Consider the following 17,479-nt stretch of genomic DNA (forward strand, 5'->3'; position numbering starts at 1 on the left):
GCGTAAAGCTAATTTACATCTGCAGTCCCTTGGCAGGTCACAATTAAAACATCAGTTATAAAACATCACAGAGAAATGACAATAAAACATTAGCTCAAGCTGCAGAGTTAGATCACCCCCACAGGCATACACTCACATACACACAAACACATTCACACAGCCATATTTAAAATTATGTTATAGAATCAGTGTTTACAGAGTTGAGAGTCTTTCAGTAGATTTTTGAGTTTGTTCTTGAAGCTTCCGAGACTCCCCCACCGTACTGCCCCTCGACGCTGATTGTCCCGTCAATTTCTAACCGGGTCCAAACGGTTCAGACGGGAGCTCCGCAAGATGGATTCTCCAGTGAGAAACACAGAAACTGGTGTGCAAGGTTAGGTAGCAATAGCAATAGCAAGCAATCTGTATTTAAGCAAATGGTCATCAACAACATGCATGTGTGCAAGCAGGATCCTATTTATACGGTCCTGAATCTGCGGTCCTGAAACTGCTGCCTACGAGCCTGCAGGTACGCCCTCCCTTCTCCTTCCTGTCACTGGACGTAAATGAGAAGCTTAGCAGTTGGTGGTTAGTAGGAACAGCAGGGTGTGGCAGTTTTGTAAGTAATAAGTGGAAATAAACGTACAGCCGTACAGCCAGCCAGTCAATGAGGCGTCTACATATGTTATGTCTATGGGAGAAACCATCAATAGGGAATGACCACTGTATTTGATGCCCAGGTGTGTCCTACTACTTTGATTATTCACACAATATATACTGTTGAATGTCTACACTCAATTTCAGATTTGGGGTTCACCTGTGCAGACTGCATTTATAGTTAGAGGTGTAAACAATAACCAGAGAGCTGTCTATGAGTGAAAATCAAGCAACTGTGAAGCTGAGAGAGGATGGAAAATCAACCAGAGCCATTGCACAAACATTAGCCATAGCCAGTACAACCATTAGGAATGTCATGAAGAAGAAAAAAAACACTGGTGTACTCAGTAACAGTTGTTGAACAGGTAGACCAAGGAAAACAGCATCGGTTGACGACAGAAACATTGTGAGAGCTGTAAAGAAAGACACTAAAACAACTGTTAGTGACATCAGCAACCACCTCCAGAGGGCAGGAGTGAAGTTATCAGCATCTACCATCAGAAGACTTCATGAACAAAAGTACAGAGGCTTCACCAGAAGATGCAAACTACTAATTAGTAAGAAGAACAGGAAGACTAGGCTGGAATTTGCCAAAAAGTACAGAGAACACCCTCAAACACTCTGAACAAAGTTTTATGGACTGATGAGACAATGATGAACTTTTACCAAAGTGATGAAAGGACTAAAGTTTGTAGAAAGAAAGGATCTGTTCATGATCCCAAACATACAAGCTCATCTGTGAAACACAGTGGAGGTAATGTCATGGCTTGGGCTTGCATAGCTTCTTCTGGGATGGGCTCATTAATCTTCTTTGATGATGTAGCACATGATGGTAGCAGCAAAATGAACTCAGAAGTCTACAGAAACATTTTGTCGACCATTTTAAAGAAAGATGCATCCAAACTGACTAGGAGATCCTTCATCATGCAGCAAGATAATGACCCAAAACACACTGCCAAAACAACAAAAGAGTTCATCAGAGGCAAAAAGTGGAAGGTTTTAGACTGGCCAAGTCAATTTCCAGACTTGAACCCTATAGAGCACTGATCATCAACTGGCGGCCCAGGGGCCACGTCAGGCCCCCCAAAGCTTCCTGTCCGGCCCCCGAAAGATTGTTAAATTCAGAAAAGGAGGAAAAGAAGATTGTAAGAGTATCTTTTGGCTTTAAATGTCTGCAGCTGTTAAATCCATCCCACAAAAAAATAACATTGAAATAGTTTTAGAATGACTTAACATTTGATCTGTTTTTTCAGAGATTTACTGTCATAATTAGTACGTATTTTAAAAAAGGTTAAGGTTGGCAGGAGTTCTGCAAAAATGACCAGAAAAAGAGGTTAAATGTGGCAAAAAACGGTAAAAGAGGAAAAAAGGCACAAAAGGTATAAAAATTGGTTAAATATGACAAAAAGTTGTGCAAGAAAGTAATGAAAAGGGGTTAAAAAGTGGAAAAATTGATAAAAGAGTGGCACAAAGGGGATAAAACATGCAGGAAAGGTGGTTTAAAGGGGGTTAAAATCTTTCAAAAATTGTTTAAAGGAGGCAAAAAGTATCAACAATGGGTTAAAATAGGAAAATTGGTTTTGAAGTTACAAAAATTGTTGAAAAAATGTCATGAAAAGGGGTTAAAAAGTGGCAAAAATAGAAGAAAGTGGCAAAAATTGATAAGAGTGTCACAAAGAGGATAAAACATGCATGAAAAGTGGTTTAAGTGAGGTTAAAATCTTTTAAAATAGTGTTAGAGAGGCAAAAGAGGGCAAAAGGTATCAAAAAGGGTTAAAAGTGTCAAAAATGGGTTAATATTGGTGCTAAATGACAACTGGGGAAGGCCCATTCTCTGTGATTTTCAGGGGTCTGGCCTATTCTGTTGTCAGGCCTTTCTCCTTGTGGCCTGCTGCATTATAGATAATAGGGATAGATCTCACTGGTAATGCCTAAAATAATATAAAACATTTCTTTAATTTTTGTGTATTTGAAAGTCCGGCCCCCAGAGTTTCTGATGAGACTAAATCCGGCCCTTGTGCAGATGTACTTGATGACCCCTGCTATAGAGCATGCATTTTGATCGCTACAGAGGAGACTGAAGGTAGCAACCCTCCAAAACAAACAACTGAAAGAGGCTGTAGTGAAAGCCTGGAAAAGCATCACAAAAGAAGAATGTAAAAGTTTGGTGATGTCAGTGGGTCACAGGCCTGATGCAGTTATTGCAAGCAAAGGATTTGCAACTAAATATTAAGTCTTTTTCACTTTAATCTTTTTTAAGTCAATCTGTTCCAATACTTTGCTCACCTAAAAATGTGGCGTTCTGTTACAAATAAAGCTATCTTCTAAGTAGTGTATCAGATCCTGATGTAAACACCTGGAGAAAAAAGAGCTGAAATATTGATCTCTTGTCTCATTTTCATCTTTTGATGTCAAACTCAAATGTTTTTGGTCTACAGCGAAAACAAAGGAATTGAGCCCACCGTTCTAATACTTTTGGAGGGGACTGTATTTATTTCATTTGAAGTCAAGTACTTTTGAGAAGTGTGTCAAAGTATAGAATAAAGAATTATAAATGCACTTTAAGTACACAAGTACTAAAAACATACTACTCTATATATTTTTAATCCAAAATATTACATTCAGCAACATTTTTACAATTATTTTTTAATTTATTATTTTGCAAATACAGTTGTGAAAAGTCAACCATGTGCACTGATAATCTTTTGCTATCAAAGTTTTTATCTGCCTTTAAAAAATAATCAGTAAAGAAAACAAATCTTAAGTTTGTTTTTTGTTAAAGAAGTTAAAATGAAGCTGTTTCTTTCTTTTGTTAGGTTAAGACTTTGACTAAGAAATGAGCTATTGCATGAAATAAACTTTTTAAACAAGTTTCTCTTGACATCAAATCACTCTTGGTACACTGCACATCGGGCCTTCTGTCAGACCATTGGACCTGGTTTTAGTTTGGTCTTCTATTAGCGTCATCCTGTACAAATAAACAGGACTTTGAGATCAGTTTCCTCCACTGTCAATTCTAATTTAAGTTCTGTGTAGCAGCTTTGACAAAGATTAATAAAGATCAAAACAAACAGGACAAGTGTAAGATAAAAGCCCAGAGCAACAGACGGATGTGTTTGAAGGCTCAAATATGGAGTTACCGGAATAGCAGCACAGATTCCCATGTCAATAATTTTAGGCACAGGGACAAATAACCTAAAGGACGTCAGAAGCTGTGTCTGTGCCAACAAACACAGGCTACACAACCTCTCAAATGAGGCAGTGTGATTGACTCACAGCGCCCATCACATCACTGTTCTTTTGTCCTCTTGTTAACAACAAGCCCACTTCATCTTGGCCGTGCCATCTTTCTTACTCCTGCATCTTTGCCATGTGATTATGTCTTTCAATCACTGCGTCCGTCTTTGTGACACCAGACACAAAGGCGCATCAGATCTGCTCTTTGTATCCCCATCTGTCTTTGCAGAGTATTTCTGGCATGTGCGTAAACCCTCAGAGGAGTGGACAGACTGTCAGAGCTGGACAAATGCAGTCTGTCTTCACCCCACTCTCTTCTGTTCCCTCTAAAACATGACTCAAGACGGGATGCACAGATACTCTGACTTTATGGTGGCATAACTGCCAAAGATTTGGACATACTGCTCAGTCATGTAAAAGGAAAAGAAGGTGTGCAAGATGTGGGGAGGACCATGAATATGTGCAGTGCAGGAAAGACAAGCAGCCAAAATGCTGTAATTGTGGAGGGAATCACAGTGTGGCATATGGCGGGTGTGAGGTGGTGGAAAGGGAGGTTCAGGTCCAACAGGTCAGAGTGCGCAACAATATCACTTATGCAGAGGCTGCTAAGGTGGTGAATCAGTCCAGAAGTAGAGATACAGGAGGCATAAATGGAGAGCAACAAAACAAACAACCTGAACAAGTCAAAGAGGGGAAAGTGTGGGTGGACCTGAAGAGCCTTGTTACATTTATAGCAGGAGTTATAAATGCAACAATGAAAACAAAATCAAAAACTGAAAGGATCCAGATAATAGTGAAAGCAGCAGCAAATCATCTAAACATTAATCATCTGACATGGGAGGAGGTGAGAGACGATCTCAGTGCACAGGCTAGTCAAGAAATAGTAAATCTAGGATAGCAGAAGCTAAACAATAGTTCTGCTACGATGGAATGCAAGAAGCTTAATAGCAAATGGGCAGGAATTTAAGAAATTCATAACTCAGTTACCTAGTTTCCCGATATTATTTTTGTGTAACAGACATGGTTAAAAAACAATTTAGACTTCAGAATTACCAATTATACAACTATGAGATGTGACAGGATAGAGGGTGCAGGAGGTGGGTGTGCTACTTTTATTAAAGATAGTATACCCCACAGAGAGGTCAGCAAGGGTAAGGAAGGAGAATTCATAGTAACAGAAGTATGGACAAATGTTGGTCAAGTTAGAGTTATCAATCATTACAACCCATGCAAGTCACTTGATGTTAATTTAAAACGAATCCGGGGAATGGGCAAAAATCATATTGTTAGGAGTGGGGATTTTAATTCACAAAGTACACTATGGGGAGGAAAAATGACAGATAAAAATGGGGAGGTAATGGAGCAACTTCTAGAAGATAATCACTCGGTGTGTTTGAATGATGGGAGAGGGACAAGAATAGATGTTCACACAGGAAATAGTTCAGCACTGGATTTGACACTGGTATCGAGGGAATTGGCAGGTTTATGTGAGTGGGAACTATGGAAAGACACCACTGTAAGTAGTGATCACATTTCAATACTTTGTCATATGAGCATAGATGGGGAGGTGGAGAAGGAGGACAGAGAGGCAAGGTGGGTTTTCTGTAAAGCAAAATGGGATCAATTTAAGTATTTGTGTGAGAGGGAGAGTGGAAAAATAGATGTAAACCAAGATACTGAGGAAGTGGATAAAAACCTAAAGGATGTTATTTTAAAAGCAACAGAGTCAACAATTCCAAGAAGCAAAGGTAAACTGAATAAGAAACCAGCCCCGTGGTGGTCAGAAGAATGTAGAAAAGCTGTTAAAGAAAGAAATAAAGCTTATAAAACTTTAAAGAGAACACATAATTTTGAGAAATTAATGGAGTGCAAAAGACTACAAGCAAAAGTAAGAAAAGTTGTTGAAGAAGCTATGGAAAAAGATGGAGAGACTTCTGTAATACAATAGGCAGAACAACGCCTGTAGGTGATGTATGGGGAATGATTAGGAAGATGAAGGGGGTCAGAAGAGAGAGGAAATATATAAAAAAATGGAGAGGAGATGGCAATCACAAACGAGGGTAAAGCAGAACTAATGGTTAAAACTTTTGAATAAATTCACAGTTCTAATAATTTGACAGAGGAAGGAAAACAAGAGAGAAAAAACAAGAATGTAGTGTTTTTGAACAGACAGGAAAGTTATGGTAGTGTGATGGATGCCCCCTGTCCAAGAAATGAGGAGAGTTATAGCTAAATCTGGGATAACATCTCCAGGGAAGGACCAGATATGCTACATAATGTTAAAACACTTAGGAATAGAGACAGAAACCAAACTATTAGAAATATATAATAAGGTATGGGAGGAAGGCAGACTACCTAGCAGTTGGAAGGAAGCAAATGTAGCTCTATACTGAAACCAGGAAAAGACTCCACTAACCCAACAAGCTCTAGACCAACTGCTCTGACTTCACATATTGGAAAAATCATGGAAAAGATGATAACACTGAGATTAACTTTTTACTTAGAAACAAGAGGTCTACTTTCTCCTTACCAGAGTGGATTTAGGAAAGGGAGAGGAACAATGGATCCAGTGGTATGCCTGGAAACTGAAACAAGAAAAGCCCAGGTTAACAAGGAATGTGTCATGGCTGTGTTTTTTGATGTTGAAAAAGCCTACGACATGGTATGAAAAGAGGGGTTACTGATTAAACTTTGCAAAATGGGTGTAACAACAACAAGAACTTTAAATTGGATTAAAAAACTTTTTGTTCAGTAGAAGTATTCAAGTAAGGATGCGTACAGCCTTATCCACAAAGCAGTGTCATCAGTCTGTATTTTCAATTATGATTGATGATGTTCTTTCTAATATAGACGTTGACAGTGGTCAGTCTTTATTTGCTGATAACTGTGGAAGAGAGGGAAAAATGTATTAAAAATTGGTTCAAGATAAGATGCAAAAGGCAGTAGGGTTTGTTGAAAAATGTTCATATTCATGGGGATGTAGGTTCTCAGCAGAAAAAACTAAAACAGTTGTTTTTACTAGAAAGAAGGTAAGAGAGAAAACTATACAGATGTATGACCAGAATATGGAACAAGTTCACACTTTTCGGTTCCTAGGAATTTTGTTTGATTCAAACTTGATGATCAAATAAATAAAATAGAGAAAAAATGACTCGTTTAAATATGAGATGTGGCTCTAATAAGATCAGTGGTAGATTATGGCTGTTTAGTATACAGAGGAGCAGCTAAAACTCTGTTGAAGAAAATAGAAGTAATACAAAATCAAGCACTAAGATAATGTTGTGGTGCTTTAAGGACGTCTCCAGCTAATGCTGGTCAAGTTGAGTTTGGAGAGATGCCAGTTAACCTTAGACATAAACCGTTAATGATGACATACTGGGCAAATCTTCAGGGGAATAAAGAAGGAGGTCATCAAACAGTGAAAGCTCCCTAACCATGCTGGGAGAGTGGGAAAGCAAGAACATACTGTTTTGTGTGGGAGGCAAGCAAAATGGCTCAAAAAATGGGGATACAGAAAAAAACATACAGCAATACAGTACCTTATCCAGTAACTCCATTCTGGCTATTTCCACCTGCACACATTGATCTATATATTCAAGATAAAGGCAGTAGAACATAGACTAAAAACAACACATAGACTTCACACACCTATTTATACAGATGGTTCAAAGAACACAAAGAATGGGCGCACTGGTTTTGCTTTTGTCATACCAAAGTTAAACATAAATGTTAGGGAGAGAACACCAGATCATTTATCAGTGTGTACATTTGAGATGTTGGCAATAGTAAGAGCATTACAATGGACAGATCAGAACAAAATGAAACAGGTTATAGTATGCTCAGACTCTCTCTCAGCAGTGATATCCTTACAGTCCGTGTCATCCCAAAGCAGACTAGATGTATTATATGAAATTTACGAAACACTAATCAGATTGCACAAATTACAGTTAGATGTCAGGTTCATGTGGGTACCAGCGCACCAGGGAAATTAAGTGGCTGATCATCTACCCAAACAGACTCTTAGCCAAGACAGTTATGAATGCAGATTTTAGTAAGTCAGAAACAAAAGCTTTGGTTAAAAGTAAAATCATGAGTGAATGTCAAAAGCTGTGGGATGATGGACAGAAAGGGCATCATTTGCACAGTATTCAGGAGAAAGTGGGAGGTATAAAAACAGAAGAGGACAGATAATTTAATTCAATTCAAAACTTGATTACAGACTCTAGGTCCAGAGAATAAAACAACACAAAAAGGGGCAAAACAAAACATACATGTTTCCATAAAGGCATGATAAAAGTTAATAAATCAGATTCAGAATAAAAAAGCTTAAAAATTAAGATTAAACTAAACACAGCCATCTAATAATAGGAAGACTAAAGATTGGACATGTAGGATTAAATAAAACATTGCATTTAACTGGAAAACATGCTAAAGGTATGTGTGAGTGTGGGGTGGAAGAGGAGAGTGTTGAACATGCAATCTGTAACTGTGAGAGGAACAAAACCAGCAGGGGAAAGCTGAAGAAAGAACTTAGGAGATGTGGAGTACAGATGTTCACACTTAAAAACATGTTAAGTGATGAGAAAAGTATATCTAGCCTTGTTTGAGTTTTTAAAACAAACTGGATTAGTCAAGAGTAAAGAACTTTTTGTTTATTTTTTTCTGTTCTTCAAACCTCCTTAGTCATTTATAATGTATTTTGTACCTTGAACAAGGGGTCTGCCGCCAAAAAACAAAAAGAAGAAGAGGAAGAGGAAGGGGTTCACGTTCACACTCCAGCATAGTAGGTGGCGGTAATGCAAGGATGGTTGCCACCCGCCATTAAACTACAAGAAGAAGAAGAAGAAGAAGAGGAAGAAGAACTTGGCATTCGCGCGAAACTTTAGTAACAGCAATGGCGACTACTGCAGGTGGGTGTGTGCGTTTTGTAACAAAAAACGCAAATCTTGATTTAACAACACATGTAGGATTTGTCTTCCATTTGTTCTGCAGGTGTGATGGTCTTATCCCCCCTGTACTGTGATTGTCATCTCATGTTGGGTTGAGTAGGCTTTATTTTGTCGACTGCAGGCTGCCACAGAGTAAACAGCTAGTACGGTGGCTGAAGTTGGATTAGTGGCGATTAAAACGACTCAGTCAGCTGAATTATTAAAATCACCAACACAGCAGGGTTTCCCCTGCGAAATGTGTAATCCTTACATGAAATTATCAAACGTCAGCTGTGACCGTGATTTTAACAGTCAGTGTTTTGAAAGCATGTTACATGTCTTGGCGTTTTTTAGGACGTCGGGGGACGAAGCGCAAAGCGGAGGTCCAAGCAGAGGAAGAGAAACCATCAGTGGAGGAGAAAAAAGACAGAGGAGGGGAGGAGAAAGGACAGGAAGGCCAAAGAGTGGTCATTGAACACTGGTTAGTCACCACTGCACTGCATACTTTCAGAATAGAGATACTGTACTTGAGCTCCTGATTATTTACAAGATTACTTTTTACAGATTTACTAAGATGCCCAAAGTAGTGCTCAAAATATGGTAAAATAGTACCCTAATTTTGATATTCAAAGCAGCATGATCAGATTTGGGGGCATATTGGGCTTAGAATTTGGATTCAGAATTCCCGTACGTCTATTTTACGTTTTTCCTTCACAGTTATCTTTGTTTTTCATTTGAATATGAATTTCCCCGTGTTTATGTCAGGATCAGGAAGATTGAGTGATCTCTTCAGGCTGCAAAAAACAGATCTGAATACTGCAGTGCCACCAAGTCTCTGTAGCTGTTCACACAAAAAAGAGATCAAATATAAGTGCGTCATTCATAATGATTCAAATAATGATTAATGTACTATCTGCTGCAAATCTTGGCTAGGGAATGTAAACAGGTTCTTCTCATCTGATGTGGTATATCACCCTGCCTCTGTCAGTCCCTGTAACAAAAAAAATTGGTTTTCAGGGCTTTCTTAGTTAGGCAATGGCTTTAATATATATTATGGATCATAAGCTGGCAGCCCAAGGGCCGCATCAGGCTGCCCAAAGCTTACCAGTCAGCTCCAAAAGGTTATGCAATTCAGAAACTGTAAGAAGAAATTGAAGATGTTGTGTTTTTTAGGGTTGCTTTTGTCATTTAATCCCTACAGCTGTTAAACAATCTCAAAAATGATAATACTGAAACAGTATTATGTAGGGTTGCATGATATTAGATCTTTGCCGATATGGCGATATTTACAGATTTGTTTTGGCTGATATCGATACTGATAATTGAATATGCTTTTCGGACAAGAAACTTCAGTCCTTTTGGTCACACTTTAACGTTTTAGGATGAGCAAGGAAACAAACTTTAGTCCTTAAAAAACATTTTAAAGTTTAAAGAATGAGGATAAATAAAGAAAAAGACCTGCACTTACATAGGTCTGTTGATTCAGCCTCAAATTCCACTAATTTATAAGTATATATGGACAAAATTTACAGTTGATATATGCTGAAATACACAGGCTAAATATCAGATGTAAATATCAGCATAAATTTTGATATCTGCCCATACCAGACCAATAATATCGTGCATCCCTTGTTTTATGAGGATTTACTTACTGTTTGATCTGTTTTTACAGAGTTCCACCTGTCAGCCATTATTAATACATCTAATGCATGGTAGACACATACTTAAAGAAAATATTAATTTCACTTTATTTGAAGGTCTGACTCCTTCAGCATCTGTAGGGACAAAATCTGCCCTTGCACAATGTTGTTGATGACCCCTGGTATAGAACTCTGTCTCAGAAGGTTTCAGAACATTATTTTATGTTTCTTTATCATATGCTACCACATGCCTCATTGGTAACCTCACTGGTCTAAATGGATGCCCATCTGAATGATATTTTGTTTGTCTGGCAGTAAGAGCTGACGAGTGTATGGGCGTAATGCCGAGGAGGTGAAGTCTGCCCTCCTGGCTGCCCATCCTGGACTGACTGTGGTTCTCAACCCAGAGAAACCTCGCCGGAACAGCTTTGAGATCTCTCTGCTGGATGGAAGCAAAGGTGAGGAGTGCAAAACAAGGAGATGCAACATCTCTAGTTAACTTTTAGACTTCAACTTATTTATGGCAGCAGCTGTTGAATGTTGACCAGAATGGCAAAGAAATATAGACACATGTGATATGCATCAGTATTAACCAGATTTCAATCATTTTGTTCTAAGACTATGCAGTAAAGTAACACCATTTTGTTCTCACTACAGAAAGGTCATTGTTAAAGGCATACTTCAACATTTTGGCAAATTCGCCCATTGCCATAATTCCTATAGTCTTAGTAATAGGTCTGTTTCCTTTAGTTGTCGTGCAAGCTGTTTTTAGATCTGGGGGGACCGTTAAACCAGCTGCACCGCGAACGCTATGTTAGCAGGCGGAATTTTTGCTTTCCCTCATCAAATACACAATCCACTTAACAGGACACTTAACCCTAATTTACTTCCACAGCTGCTTTGGTGGCGTAAAAATGTGTATGGATGCATATGAAGGGATTAGCTAATACTGATGGCCAACTCTCCATAGCAACCTCTGCCATCAGTGTATGAACGTGGAGTAAATGGGTGTGAATGGTTTGTTGTGATAGGCAATATGACTGCATGAATTTATTATTTCTTAAGTGTTGACTTAATGCTGTGTTTCTGTTTCTATGTTTGTAATTCTACGTTTCTGTCTTTCTCTTAACTGAGATGTTATTCATCATTTTCATTTCTTAGAAATCTCTCTGTGGACTGGAATAAAGAAGGGTCCGCCTCGTAAACTGAAGTTTCCTCAACCCGATGTTGTAGTTGCTGCTTTACAGGACGCTCTGAAGGCTGAGTAGACACCCAGTGAAGGTATGTGGTTTCATAAACCCCCAAACAAAAAAATGGTAAAGATCACATTGAAAATAATGTGCAGTTGTAGGTGCAGTATGTTCATTTAAATTGAATGATACATTTTGTTTAGTCATGAAATGAATGATTTTGTATAAGAAAACTGCTTAAGTTCAGCAAGGCTTGTTAAAGATATTGGTTGAAAAGTTCGGTATCATGTAAAAAGGCCAAAAAAATGTGTTCAAAGAGAGACTTATGACCTGACATATGATTGTAAGTGCAGAAAAAAAATCCATGCATGGTCTTACCCCTCAATTATATTCTTTTATGAGGCTGGTTGTCAGAATGTAGATGTTGCACAGGGAAGACAGTGACAACCTAGAACTCCAGGTAACTTCACCAGAAGCCTTGAAAAACATAATACCAGAGGCTTTGTCAGTATGACTTGAAAAGATGGCAAATGGTTATCAGGAGTTAAAGCTTAAAGGAATGAACAACAATTATTTTTGACTGCCTGGATTTTGAACATTGTTTTAAGTGTGACTATGAAAACTTCTATGATCTGTTAGGTTTTCTCTATACATAATGACCCAAAAGGTACACTTATTCTTATTGTTTGTTGCATCCTTGAAGTATCTTTAATCATAAAATGAGTTTGATTTTTAGTCAAATATTATTGTTTACCAACATCCTGAGTTTTGTGCGTTGTATTGATGTTGAATATATGTCTGTATTTCCTTGCTTATATTTCATATTTGCTCCCCCAGAGCAATGTGTCACAACCTAAACTTGGCTCATGTTCTTGCGTTTTATGAGTCACCAGCTGAGGGAAGCAGGGAACTGCTTGTTAGTCAGCGGTTTGATGCAGTGACATCCTGCAATCATCAGATTAAAGCCAATGGCAATTTTTATACTTTTTAAAGGCAAGTCATGTGATAAAAACAGTCAGGTTTGTGGCCAACACATATTTGGATTACTTTAATACAATCATTTTAATCTAAGTCAGCTTTACTGTCATAGTCTGTAGAAGAATCAGGCTTCGTTTAAACTGACTCAGCTTCGTACCCGGGGTGTTGTTTCGACTTCAGAGAGCTTTAACTTAAGTCTTTTTTTTTTCTTTTTTTTTTTTCTTACATGCAGCCAACAGTTCAGTGGATGTGGACAATGGGAGCAGTATGATGAGGAGGGACCAACGGGTTTCTCAGTCCCTTTTCTGATGATTGAAGCTCCTGGAGCACCTATTCTCTGGTCTTTGGTGACACCTAGTGGAGTCTCTTTGAGCAAACACATTTCTCACATGCAGAGTCCTGCAGTATTGTGTTTTCTTTCGATGTGTTTTTTAAACCTCTGTTTCTCCAGTGTTTATTGTGCTTATGTATCTGTTTTTGATAAATAAAGAGTTTGGCGTTTGAGACTTTGTCTGAATTGAGAGTTGTATGTTTTTTTTATAGGTGTGCATGTACTCGTGTCATAGTTAATAGTAGTAAAACAACGAATATATTCAAGTAATTTTATTTTAACCTTTCTATATTTTTGTCATAACCAATAAGTTAAATGTAACGAGAAACCATGAATTTGTAGATTGTGTATAATAAGTCTTGCTGCCATTCTACATAGCATGGACTGTATTTAAAGGAATTAAACGAGAGCGAACCTTTGACCTCATTGAATAAAAACTGTTCGTTTCTAGTTGCGGTCATAAACATTTTCGGGTTCTAGTTTTAACAAAGAGTCAAACGTCCTCGTGTAGTGGTGCGAGTCTGTCCCATTGACTGTAGAACTGTCCTCTTATTGTAGCGGCCGTGGATTGGTTGTCTTTTGCTCTACGTCATCATATTGCGACCTGGCAAGCGGTTTGTTCAGTTTTGGCAACATTTCCTTCCACCTTCCGTTGTTCATTAAGTCTGTAAGTACTATATAGTGGAAATTACATATTTAGAGTCTTTTACAAAACCTCCGTTTCTCACATTCGGAGAGTTTGTAACCCATATTAATGTCTTTACTAATAAACGGTTGAGTTAGCGATGGCCTGCTAGCTGGTATCTATGACAATGTGCTCCTCAGTATTTTTGACAAATTTCAATATAACCTGTTTGTTTTAGGAACGCATTTTCTGCGTTGTTAATTTAAATTAAACGTTGCAGTTTTTGTTATTCATCCAATGTTTGTTGGAAACACCTCAAGAGTTAATTCAAAACAACCCCACTCCCCGTTTGATTTCTCTCATCTGAGGAGAAATTCTACATCGCTTTAGAGGCGTGTTGAAAATAAATTATCTATATTCTCCAACGAGATACGAAGCAAGACAAAGTCTCCATCTACGTACCTTAAGTTTATGTTAATTTGAAAAGAAATGAAGACCATATCAGGCCTAATTCTCAGTTTTAAAAATGTTTACCCTAAGGGTCACTAACAAAAAGATGCTTTGACCACTAGATAATTTATCTTTTTTTGTCGAAATAGAAAGTATTTTTTGTTATTTTTACTTTTTTAAAGGGCACTTTTATTTATTTATTCATTTTTACACATATGTAATTTTTAATGCCTTTTTCGTACACATGTAATTGTCTAGTTCGCTTTAAGAAAAGTGCTTGTGTGACATTTGGCCTACGTGGTTATGACCTTGTATTTGTTGTTTTCTCAGAAAAAAAATACATTGACAGGAAAGCATAGTACTTAAGATTCAATTGACACTTTTGTCTAAGAACAAAATACTGTTGGTGTCAGAGTTTTTGGTCAAGTGCATAGTCTATGTCTCTGTGACTCAAAAAAAAATGTTAATGTGTTTTTTAAGGAGATGTTTACTGAAAAGTCAAGCTAATAAAATAAAGAGTAAAGCATTCCAAAATTGAATTTTATAAAATATGGTCTTGTTAGAAACATTGGATCAAATGATGCAGTTTCCTGTCTCTTTATGTGCTTGTATTCATTTTCAGTGCATCAGTATTTCCAGGTAAACATAATGTGCTTTTGTCTCATCAGTCATGGCGACAGAGGGAGTGGAGAAGACAAGTGAAGATGCCCCAGCATCGGGGAAGGTCAGCACCAGATTTGACCTGGAGAAGGAGACTGAACTTCGGTTTGAGGTGGAGGCTGGGGAAGCTTCAGAGCAAGTTGAGCTGGAGCTCATCACAGGAATGGCTGAGGTGTTTGGGTCAGAACTGAACCGCAACAAGAAGTACACATTTGGACCAGGTTCTAAGATAGCAGTTTTCACCTGGCAAGGCTGCAGTGTTAATCTTTATGGGAAGCCAGAGGTGAGCACAAAGAGAAAAATAGAAACTGTTTTAATGTTTTCAGATGGTTGTAATTTAGCTTGCCTTATACTTTTTCTCCTCAGGGGTGTCTCATTTGACTGTTTTGACATTTGATGCATGAGAGGCTCAAATAACAAGTGTCTACCTCATGCCACAGGTGGCTTACGTGTCTAAGGATACTCCCATGCTGCTTTACTTAAACACACATGCTGCCTTGGAACAGATGAGAAAACAAGCAGAACGAGACAATGAGAGGGGGCCCAGGGTAGGTTTGAAAGAAAGACCTCTAAAGGTCTCTCTTAACAATATTTTCAGATGTTTGTGTATTTATTGTCATTGAATAATTCAACTTCCCCCAGGTGATGGTGGTTGGACCTACAGATGTGGGAAAGTCAACTGTGTGCCGGCTGCTGTTGAGCTATGCTGTTAGGGTGGGCCGCAGGCCAACACTGGTGGAACTGGATGTTGGACAGAGTGGGGTAAAGTAAATTTGGGTTAGACAATAATCATTGACCCAGACTCGACAAATACACAAATCTTGAATTAATTCATTGAGAATTTATATTATCTATATCGGTGGTTTTCAACCTCTTTTCACTCGAGGCAAATCAAAGATCAAGCCAAAGTCTAAAGGCACACCATATACATTTTCATCCAAAATAGCCTCTTTAAAACATTTTACAGTAAATTTAGTTGTATGGTTGTAATTTTAACATATGGTTTCACAAATTCCTAAGGCACACAAGAGGAGGAGATGCTCCATGACAGTATAATAATTATTGTTATTATCATATTAATTTTAATTATAGTAAATGGAACAATATGTGTTATTTCGACCCCTAAGGTTTCCATACCTGGCACAGTGTCTGCACTTTGCATAGAGCGTCCGGCAGATGTAGAGGAGGGTTTCTCAGTCCAGGCTCCTTTGGTCTATCACTTTGGCTCCACTACTCCTGGGACCAATATTAAACTCTACAATAAGGTGAGAAAGGAATCATTGTGTAAGTTTCATAATGAAACAGCATTAGGCCAAGGGTCTTACAGCTTAACTACAGGTTCAGGACTATGTCATCATCTGTCATCCACTTTCATCTGTTCTTTTCTCTTGATATGTAGCTAACATCACGCCTTGCTGAGGTGTTTTCTCAGCGCTGTGAGGTGAACAGGAAGGCCAGTGTTGGAGGCTGTATCATCAACACATGCGGCTGGGTGAAAGGCTCTGGGTACCAGGCTCTGGTTCATTGTGCCTCTGCCTTTGAGGTGGATGTGGTGCTGGTGTTGGACCATGAGAGGCTCTACAATGAACTCAAAAGAGACCTCCCTCATTTTGTGAGGGTTGTGCTCCTACCCAAGTCTGGGGGAGTGGTGGAGCGCTCCAAGGAGTGCCGGCGGGAAGCCAGGGATGAGAAGATCCGTGAGTACTTCTACGGCTTCCGAGGGTTGTCTTTCTTCCCTTTCTCCTTTGAAGTGCGTTTCTCAGACGTCCGCATCTACAAGATTGGGGCACCTTCCATCCCTGACTCCTGCCTGCCCCTGGGAATGTCTCAGGATGACACACAGCTAAAGCTAGTGCCTGTGACACCAGGAAGAGACCTCACATATCATGTGCTGAGCGTGAGCAGTGCGGAGGATGGAGAAGAGGGTTCCAAAAAGGACATAGTGGAGAGTCCCGTGTGTGGTTTTATTGTGGTGACTTTTGTGGACACGCAGCTACAAGTGATGAAAGTATTGTCCCCAGCTCCGAGACCATTGCCAAGACACACACTGCTTATAATGGACATTCGCTTTATGGACATGAAATAAAGTTACACTCCTGTTGAGAGAACTCAGGCACATAAGAAGATGTTGTAATAGTTTCTGTTAAGAGACACTTTGCAAGAAATGCTGAATTTGGTTTCCAACTGATTATTATTTTGGGGTTTTTAGTAACAGAGAAAAAGATTTAAGAAGCTGTTGTAGATAACACATTGTACAGAAATTTGGACAGTATGTTATAAGGGTTGCTTAATTGGTTTAAGGATTACATTCTTGACAGTGTTTTATAATACTTTTTTTTCTCTTGTAATAAAATTTTTAAATTTACAAAACTCTATGTTTATCATTTATTGCACACAGCTTTAATGGGCTGCATATATTCCTCTCCTGCTTAAGGCCTGTACAACATTTTATTATATATTTTGCTTATTTTCCTCTAATAGAATGGCAATGAAAGCATTTTGTCCCTGTATTTCAAGACCAGGTAAAACTTGACAAAATCCCTGTCTTTCTGGGCTGAAGCTTATTTTTAAAGCACACATTCAAATTTAAAGGTTAAAGGGTTATGACTATCTTCAACCATGTCACCCCTTCTCTGATGTATTCATCCCTCAGTGTTTATGTCTGCATAGATGTGGGGCAAAGGCCACTTAAATGTGTACCATTTTCTTACTGACAATACCACTATTGCATCTTGTTTAGGGCCACTACAATATGAACCTATTTGCTGTTTGTTCTATAAACACTCGCTAGCTCACACCAGAAA

At 38.5% G+C, this 17,479-nt stretch overlaps 2 protein-coding genes across 2 annotated transcripts; both read left to right on the plus strand.

Moving 5' to 3' along the window:
* The first annotated feature begins 8,641 nt into the window (after positions 1-8,641).
* Positions 8,642-13,113, plus strand: selenoh (selenoprotein H). The gene is made up of 5 exons (XM_041798283.1): positions 8,642-8,783; positions 9,156-9,282; positions 10,757-10,899; positions 11,603-11,722; positions 12,842-13,113. Exons 1-4 carry the CDS (start codon positions 8,768-8,770, stop codon positions 11,707-11,709), a joined length of 393 nt encoding a protein of 130 aa, XP_041654217.1. The 5' UTR covers positions 8,642-8,767; the 3' UTR covers positions 11,710-11,722; positions 12,842-13,113.
* Positions 13,114-13,167: 54 nt separating this feature from the next.
* On the plus strand, positions 13,168-17,011 carry clp1 (cleavage factor polyribonucleotide kinase subunit 1). The gene is made up of 6 exons (XM_041798282.1): positions 13,168-13,607; positions 14,684-14,958; positions 15,116-15,223; positions 15,318-15,437; positions 15,803-15,940; positions 16,075-17,011. Exons 2-6 carry the CDS (start codon positions 14,686-14,688, stop codon positions 16,759-16,761), a joined length of 1,326 nt encoding a protein of 441 aa, XP_041654216.1. The 5' UTR covers positions 13,168-13,607; positions 14,684-14,685; the 3' UTR covers positions 16,762-17,011.
* Positions 17,012-17,479: the final 468 nt, after the last annotated feature.

This window comes from Cheilinus undulatus, linkage group 10 (genome assembly GCF_018320785.1).
Source record: "Cheilinus undulatus linkage group 10, ASM1832078v1, whole genome shotgun sequence".
Classification (NCBI taxonomy): domain Eukaryota; kingdom Metazoa; phylum Chordata; class Actinopteri; order Labriformes; family Labridae; genus Cheilinus; species Cheilinus undulatus.

Excerpts from the sequence above, each read along its gene's own strand:
- clp1 (XM_041798282.1), top strand. The coding sequence starts at position 14,686 with ATGGCGACAGAGGGAGTGGAGAAGACAAGTGAAGATGCCCCAGCATCG. Across the intron at positions 14,959-15,115 it reads ATCTTTATGGGAAGCCAGAG|GTGGCTTACGTGTCTAAGGA; the intron begins GTGAGCACAAAG and ends CTCATGCCACAG. Across the intron at positions 15,438-15,802 it reads TGGATGTTGGACAGAGTGGG|GTTTCCATACCTGGCACAGT; the intron begins GTAAAGTAAATT and ends TCGACCCCTAAG.